The sequence below is a fragment of the Gasterosteus aculeatus genome, chromosome 3 (genome assembly GCF_964276395.1).
Source record: "Gasterosteus aculeatus chromosome 3, fGasAcu3.hap1.1, whole genome shotgun sequence".
Classification (NCBI taxonomy): Eukaryota; Metazoa; Chordata; class Actinopteri; order Perciformes; family Gasterosteidae; genus Gasterosteus; species Gasterosteus aculeatus.
In genome coordinates this window covers 15,229,960-15,238,595 of record NC_135690.1, presented here as the reverse complement: position 1 = coordinate 15,238,595, position 8,636 = coordinate 15,229,960, and the positions used below count along the sequence as shown (strand labels likewise).

General features: G+C 42.3%; 1 protein-coding gene across 5 annotated transcripts; it reads right to left on the bottom strand.

The window, feature by feature from the left end:
- Positions 1–156: 156 nt before the first annotated feature.
- Positions 157–6,486, bottom strand: arf1 (ADP-ribosylation factor 1). 5 transcript variants are annotated; one of them, XM_040170439.2, is made up of 6 exons: positions 6,306–6,486; positions 3,649–3,767; positions 2,263–2,447; positions 2,044–2,154; positions 1,805–1,929; positions 157–1,680 (listed from the first exon to the last, which is right to left on the bottom strand). In XM_040170439.2, exons 1-6 carry the CDS (start codon positions 6,441–6,443, stop codon positions 1,522–1,524), a joined length of 837 nt encoding a protein of 278 aa, XP_040026373.1. In that variant the 5' UTR covers positions 6,444–6,486; the 3' UTR covers positions 157–1,521. The 5 variants fall into 5 exon arrangements, with proteins under 5 accessions (XP_040026373.1, XP_040026374.1, XP_077955766.1 ...); XM_040170440.2 differs by lacking the exon at positions 6,306–6,486 and having other exon boundaries at positions 3,651–3,767; XM_078099640.1 differs by lacking the exon at positions 6,306–6,486 and having other exon boundaries at positions 3,353–3,760.
- Positions 6,487–8,636: the final 2,150 nt, after the last annotated feature.

Here is an 8,636-nt window from a genome sequence, read left to right as displayed (position 1 = left end):
TAAAATGACTTTAATATGTTGATTCACTCATCATTCAGCACTACAGTTTATATAAAAAGGTAGTAAATTTGCCTATTTTAGTTGCACTTAAGCAAATTGCCGATGTATAATTAAAAAAATACTACCAAGTACTGATAGAAGTTCCACTACACACTGTAACATTCAGCAGTTTTATTGCATAGAGTGTGAAAATGAAAATCAGTTGCAGAATAACAAAATTATCCAGTCACTTTAATTACAGTGCTTTTTCCTCACAAAACAAAAGCTTTACATATAAAAACACACAAACTTAAGATTAACATAGTTCTCACAATTTTAGGCAGTTATAAATCACAAAACCAATTGATGTCCCCTCAAGACACGTTCAGATAAGTAAAGCAAAACCCACACCTTTTGGAGAAGCTCGGAAATAAAAAGGAAACTGTCTTTGATAGGAAGGCGTGTGTTTGGCTTCTCCTTTACCCAAAGCACAACATGCTGCAGAGGAAGAAATACTGGCACCGCGTTTAACATGTAGCTGAAACGGTTTGTATTGCCAACAAAACGCCACTCAGATTTTGATAACCAAATTTAAAAAATAAAAAAAGGCATGATTCGCGAGGGCTTTTAGCAAAGACAGAAGGGCCATTGTAGTGTCCAATTTCTTTAGTTACAAATACCGAATCGCGCTACAGTATCGGGCTGCTGAAATAATGATGATGATGACGACGTAAACACCCAGTGACTAAACACGACCCCAAACACCAACAGACCACACCATGCAGTTTTGCTAACAAGTACGTTTCAAAAGGCAGCACATGATAAACCTGAGACTCAAAAATACAAAAACCCAATGCGGTCTCAACATACTGCCTTTCAAAGAACCATGAAGCAGGTTGATGTGAGATTGTGGCAGCATCTCTCAGTTCGACTTACTGCATAACAAAGGCTGGTAAGTGTTCACGGACCAACGATTTAAACTTGGAAAAGGGGATGCAAGTACAACGTGGCAATGCCTGCGTATACTAAATGGCAATTTTTTTTTTTTTTTAGGGGTGGGGGGGCTGGTACTATGTAGTCACTTGTTAAAGTAACCACAGTTGCTGCAAGTAGTGCATACGTGTTTAAGTCAGTTTTGTTTTTATTTTAATTAAAAGCCCATCACCCGCTACAGTACATGTGAGCAGATAATAAGTCATCGGATGCATCGAGGTCATCGTGCTGGTAAAGTCTTATTCCTCACATCCCTTTTCTTATTCTATATAGACACGTGGATGCCCATCAGCCCAAAAGAGAAATAAACACCACATGATTCTATAGAGTGCAACAAGCTGCCCCATTACCAAAGATATTTACATAAAATAATAATAAAACCTGACTGCTTTACAAGAATAGATCATCCCCACCACTGGTCTGTAGGTTTATAACAATAACTGCTGAGGTAAGGGAAACTTCCAGGGCTTCTTTTTGGAGAGGGTAACTCGGTTTTGGGGAACTTTAAGAGTAGAGCACATGTTCTAAGATTGGGTGGAAAGCCGATGATTATTGTTTTTTGAGCTGACTAGACAACCAATCCAGTCCTTCGTACAGACCATCCCCAGTGGTGGCACAGGTGGCCTGGATGTACCAGTGCTTGCCACGTAGGCTGTGAAGACCCAACTTGTCTGTGAGTTCTGCTGCATTCATGGCATTGGGAAGGTCCTGAAAACAAAATAAGTGAGAAAACCAAACATTAAAGCAAACTAAAGGAGACCAGAAAAAAACTCAAAAAGATGGTAATGATACACACTTGCTTATATAAAGTAACGTCACAAATAGGACTTACTTGTTTATTGGCAAACACTAATAGCACGGCGTCACGGAGCTCGTCCTCCCCCAACATCCTTGAGAGCTCCTCACGGGCCTCCTGGACTCGCTCCCTGTCATTGCTGTCCACAACAAAAATGAGACCTAGAACGAGAGCGAACGGGAGCAAATGATTAAGTGTGTGACAAGTCTTGCATCTGTTAAATACGACAGTGACTGATTGAAATCCAACAACCATTTTGACTGGAATATACGTACCTTGTGTATTCTGGAAGTAATGACGCCACAGTGGTCGAATTTTGTCTTGACCACCAACGTCCCATACTGTAAAACTGATGTTCCTGTATTCTACAGTCTCCACATTAAAACCTAACAATAGGAAACAAACAATAGCATTAGGAATAAACTGGACGTCCTCATTAAAAGTAATATCCCAAAACGGATGAAGACGTCATTATTTTACATCATTTGAGTTACCTATCGTAGGAATGGTAGTCACGATCTCTCCAAGTTTCAGCTTGTACAAAATAGTGGTCTTTCCAGCAGCATCCAAACCGACCATAAGGATCCGCATCTCCTTCTTCCCAAAGAAACTAAAGAGGCCTGCAAACATATTCCCCATGGCTGCTGGTGATGGGGACCTACTTTGGCTATAAAAAAAACTGAAAAGAAAAAGATACATTCAGTATGAAAGACTATGGTTTAGTATGAATACTAAGAGTAATAAGCATACGTTTAAGCGATTTGTTAATTAACCCATTAGTCGCAGGATTCAAACTCCAACAATATTGCAGGGATACTTTTTTTTGTAAGTTCAAAAAGGCTGCTGGGTTTATTTTACGAGACAGAAATTTGCCCAAAACAAGAACCAAGAGTCCATTGTGTATTTAAAAAGTGTATAATTTAAAAGAAAGGTAAACTTGCTCCTTATCTATTTCAACACATGAACAATAATCCACGTTTCAATCACTGTAGGACAGATTTCCACAAAATAGACTTCAATATAGAGTTTCTATTGTCAGGACATGGTAAATTAAAAACAGCAGCATCCACGGGGACAGCAAAGTGTCATCTTCCTATTTTAAACTTAAAACAACAAAGGATGAGGTCGCCTGAAAGCTGACAATTAACAAGGTAGGCTGGATAACCCGAAACACCGGAAATTAATTAGTTCTTTTCAACCTGACTTTTTAGACAGTCTGAGAAGGATTGAGAACATTACTTTGATTGAGAGGAATGAATGTCGGGCTGCGAAGTTACGCACTGAGGACTTAGTTACGGGGACTAAAGTGTGTCGTTAGTTAAAAACAATCAGTAACGTAAAAAGGGATTGTCTCACGTTATAAAAAAGTTACCTCGACCTTTTATCGCAAATGAAAACCCACGGCGGCTCTCGGCAGAACTTGCATCTGATTGACGTTAACGTTCCTCGGTGGAATGCGGAAAACAGCCCGACTAACCAAGCTAGCGTTACGTAAACAAATAACGTTAGCTCGCTAAAGCTAGGAGGCTAAAACTCGTCAGACCAGTTTACATTTTCGACATGTCTTGAAAAATACATACCAACCTGGAAATATACTAAGTTGATTATGCCATGCAAACTGAATGCAGAAGTTATACGGACAACACGCGCAAAAGAATAATTTGATAACAGGCGGAAATCAGATATTGAGACATCGTTAGCTAGCTAGCTAGCTAGCATACTCGGGTAAAGTTAGCCCTCGGCAGCCAGTCAGTTTCTCTTTTCAACCAATACAAATCGTAACCGCGCTCACAACGGTGATTTTTCTCGAAAAAAAGCTTGTAATACGACTGCGTTCAGCAAAGAAATTGACTTCATAAAGGTGCTTCTAACACACTTACACGGTTGACGTTTCCTTCCTTGTTAAAGGCGTTTCCTTCCTCAGGAAAATGGCGTCGATCCGACACGTCAGAGTTTCCGTTCCACCAGAACTTCTGCCTAAACTGGGAGATGTCGCCTCCTGCGGCCGAGAGGAGAACTTCTATTTATTGGTTATTGGCCCAGATTAACACACACATCTGGCATGTGGTACTCTGCGTAATCAAGAAGGGCTAATTATTCATGGCTGTTGCTTATTGCACAAAACAACTTTAGATTTGTAAACGTTTGGTGGGGTTTGTTTATTTCTTTATGTATACAATTTCTCTTAGCTTCTCTGACTGGTGTTAAAACGTTTAATGAATGATTAATAACACAGTATTATAACTTGAATGTAATCCTATTTACTTATTACCCACATCAAAAAATCGTTACAGTGTTTTATACACATGTACAAATCATTCGCAGGCAGATTCAAAACTGTTTTCTGAACCCATCAGCATTTTGAGTTTAAAGGTGAATGGTTTTGATTTAAAAACAAAAAATCCATTATCACCTTCTCCTATCTTCTAATTAGTAGACTTTCCCCATAGCTTTCATCTGCAGAATTTACAACGTATAATATCGTTGATTAACTTGTTCCACGTTTTTTAATTTGTATATTATAGTGGCCCATTTGTTATTATTTATCTGTATCATCGTCTTAAATATTATTGAACCTATTCTAATTTAAATGACCAACCCCCAATATTAGAACTCAGCAATAACAAGAAAAGCTACAATGCAACTCACCGTCTCATAAACATATTCCCTAAAGAGTCAACAAGATTTATTTTTTGAACCCAGGCTAATTTGTAACCCTGGACCCAAGAGAAGCTACATATATGCAATTTTAGTGTGTGCATTAATTGTTTAAACTCTAGATCAGGGGTCTCAAACTCAAGTCAGGTACGGGCCAGATGCAGCCCACCTCGACCGAACGCGGGCCAGACCATTATGGCCGACGGGGGGGATGACACTGACGGTCCGACCGGCGAACGGAACGGTCGGTGCTGGGGTGGAGGTTGTAAGTGGCTGCTAACAGCGAGGTTGCTACAATATAGAACTCGCGGGCCGCACTAACATTACACTTTCATATGAAGGCGGGGGCCACAAAATATCGTCCCGAGGGCCGCAATTGGCCCGCGGGCCGCGAGTTTGAGACCCCTGCTCTAGATGATGTTTTTTATGGGTCTTTTATACTGTATTATTTAAATTAGTTAAACTACTTAGGTGTATTTTTTTTCAAACTATGCAACTCCCACTTCCGTTCAATCCTCAAACGGGTCATTAAGGACAAGTCTATCCATGCTATTGTCGGGCCAGTTTAATTTTAACCAGGGTCAATTATGCCTGCTACCCCCCAGCAGAGGGGGCAGCAGGAGGGTGGAAGGGCAAGAGAGAGCAGCAGGAGGGTGGAAGGGTCTATAGTTGGGGATGGACCACACAGGGAAGGCTCATAATGCAGCACCACCATAATTTGTGGTTTTCCGTGCCATCGCTTTCAGCATATTTTCACAGCAACGGCTGTCTTCTCTCAGACGGTGTTTACTGAGAAGCATTGTTTCGATTATTTAACTAAATCCATTGCAAATAAGAAAAAACACATGGAATCCACAGACAACAAAGTAGTAGTGGTTTGTTCATTTTGGTCTACAAAGTCGTACTTAGTAAATCAGACATTTGCCAAAGCTTGTGCCGTGCTGACAAGTTCGGAAGTCAACATTTGCACAAGAAAGAATTTCCCTCTTGCTGAGATGGAGCGGTGTGTCTGTCTCTCTCTCTGGGTAGAAAACAATCCCTTTAAATGAATGGGCTCCCCTTATATAATAACTTAAACACTCTTAATGTTGCTAATTCCTTTACCCGGACTCCTCTTATATCTGCGGGATTCGCCGGCCTCTGACATTGACCATCGACATGCAGATACTGAGTATTTGGTCTGATGCACCAGCAGGCTTGATTCTATATCGGCAATACTGGAACTGACACCGGACTGATCGCCTCAGGTATCCAATCTGGTTTCCCTACAAAGTATTCAACTTTGACACAATTTTTAACATTTTGGAGGATCTAAATCATGTAGATTTTCTAAAGAGGGACATCTAACAGTCGAGGTTTAGCAAATAACATACTGCCTAAACTGCAGAAATAAAACATGAAAACGGTGAAACGGTTGTTACTGCAAAATTGACCCAGACGGTGGGAATTTTACTTTAATCAGCCTGAACAGTTCAAAACTAAAGTGAAGCTATAAGAAGTTGTATGATTGGGGGATCCTCCACACAGCTGGAAAAAAGACAAAAGTCAAACCTCCCTTCTCTTCAGAGGACAGGTGCAGGCACCGAGGTAGAGGCAGCGGAGATCAAGGAGATCACGTGAAAGCTGTCAAAAATACTATTTCGCCAATTTCTAAATCTGGACTGGAGATAATCCCTTTGCTGAAAACCCTGTGGCTGTTTTCGAGCATTTGGAATTCAAAGACATACATAATGCTGGAAAAAATGCTCAGCAATTGTTTAAACAGGAATATACTGAATAGCAGCTGACCTCTTTTTGTATTTGATGAGGGTTCTAACTAAAATTTGTATTTCAACCCTAAATTGGGGCGAAACGATCATAATATACATTTATAACGTACCATGTAGTCGGCCAAGGGTACAGTAAAGATCCTAGGGGGTGGTGCTAAATCCACCTTTCCACGCTCCGCAGGCAAACACAGCGGTAATATCCATCCGAAGGGTTCCCCTCCTTCATCGCTTCTCCTTTTCGGCTTCATATCTCACTAGTTACTGACAGCTGTGATGTGGACTAGAAATAGGACAGGGAGGGGGGGGGGGGGGGGGTATTTATCACACCCGCACACACACAAACACACAAACAAATTCCCACTTTGACAAGTTTTCTTCCACACATGCACATTTGCACTCGCTCCCTCTCTCCCTCCCTCGCTCTCTCTCCCCCTCCTTCTCTCTCTTTTTAAAATCCCATCTGTATTTGTGTCAAACGTGTCCCCAGAACACATATTCCCACCCGGGGGTCAAGGCTACAGTGACAGATATTCAATTTAGCCCCTTTTCCGCAAACAAAATAAGCTTTTAGTATATTTCCCGGCAACGTATACAGACACGTCATTGCCTGAGTGGCTTTATCCAAGTCGCCGACTCAGTCATGGTGAAATTATAGTACATTTATGGCTCATGAGGCCGAGGGTGATGCCTGTCTGCAGTTTATGAATGGAAGCGGGCTGCCGAGGAGCCAAACAGGCATCTCAGTAGGAAATGGTATGAGGATCTCAGTAGGAGCCTTACTCCCCTCTGAGATGAGGCCTTGCAAGGATAAAAACGCCCAGTAAGGGGCTTGGGAACGCTGATCTGGTGTGTGTGTGTGTGATATAATGTGTGTGTATGCATAATCGTGTGTGTTATCTGCAGTTTTGTGAGTCTTCAAATCCTCATACACAAATGCATTCAAGGAACTTATTTTGGATTAGGAGTTTGTGTAAATGGTGTGGTTGTGGTTTCAACGATCACAATATTCACAATAATAGATGCACATTATGAAATGGCCCACAGGCAACCAATAGACTGCTGTGAGAACCGCACAAAGGAAGCCGGTCTGGGCTAAGCAGCGCTGGAACTCGGATGGACAGGCATGGGATGCCTCCCTCTGCGTCTCATGTCCTGGATTATACGTCGGGTAAAACCCCAAAAGGAGGTGTGAAGCAGGAAACAAACCGAACATTATTACGACGACCAGCATCGTTGCCATGAGAGGATCCACGCTGGCTTCGTCCACTGGCAACGAGTGCCACTGGGCACCCTGCCCCACGCCTCTCACAGTAGGGGGCGCTACAGAGAGAGACGGGCCGGGGCAAAAGGATAAATGTGCACCGGTGTCGGCTGCCAATCACCTTTGTGTGGTGATTGTCGGGAGCCTGAAAAGGTCGTTAAAGGGATTTACATAACATTTCGTACTCCGCCCTGCGTACACGAGGAAATACTTGATTCCATATTGAGTCATTAGCTCATGAAGATTGCCATGGTGTATTTTGACAGCACAGTGTATGTGAACCGTCAAGGCGCAGCACTCATTTCTACATCCTGGATGGAAAACGATCTTCGGTATTGTTTAACTGTGTTTAACTGTGTAAGAATGGGACTCGCTGGGAGTGGGCATACTGGCAAGGTGTGAGGGTACACATCCATGCCAGGGGACTGCATTTCCTGGTGAGTGGTGGTTGAACATGAGGTTACCGTGGTCCATTTCTTGAATTGCTCAGCACCCTTTAAACGGCCCAACATAAAACAGAACATTTCACCTTTCAGGAAGTCAAGTCTGATGTAACATTTGAGGGCATGTCTGCTCTTTGAAACTTGCATCCACATGGGCAATGAGGAGCCATTGCAAGATGAAACAACAATGAGGATAAAATGATTTCTTTGAAAGACCTTTTTGTTTCCCTCTGTGGGTTGGTTTGAAGTTGATTCATGTTTGCTGTGTATACAGATTTTTAAGGGTTGTCCCACCCCTGTTCCCAGTTTTAAATCCAGCTATATCCCATTGGAGAAGGCATCAAAGATTAAAGTGTGAACCTGTTGCACCTAAGGGTAGATAATTGGTTGGAATGCACAGCATGTCGAAGCAGGGCCTCGACGACCAGTCAGCACCAACCAAAACCCGTGGCATCGAAAAAACGGGTTGGTGTCCAGATTTGGCATTTAGGATTTTTGACTTGTCGTGTTGATTCCAAATGATTTGTAACATACTCTTGTCTTTTTTCTCCAGTATTCAGGCCTCCGTGACATTGACAGACTGCTTTTAGGAGGCCCTTCGGGCCCTTCAGAGAGGCCTCATGGTGACAAGCCGAACGTGCTCTCAAGGTGGTCCAGGTACGGCGTTGTTTATTGCTACTGACAACTGATCTATTTTTGTTACGCGAGCCACACAAAGATAATCCTTACATGGTGGT

Excerpts from the sequence above, each read along its gene's own strand:
- arf1 (XM_040170439.2), bottom strand. The coding sequence starts at position 6,443 with ATGAAGCCGAAAAGGAGAAGCGATGAAGGAGGGGAACCCTTCGGATGG. Across the intron at positions 2,448-3,648 it reads AGGAAGGAAACGTCAACCGT|TTTTTTTTATAGCCAAAGTA; the intron begins GTAAGTGTGTTA and ends TTTTCTTTTCAG. Across the intron at positions 2,155-2,262 it reads GACTACCATTCCTACGATAG|GTTTTAATGTGGAGACTGTA; the intron begins GTAACTCAAATG and ends TCCTATTGTTAG.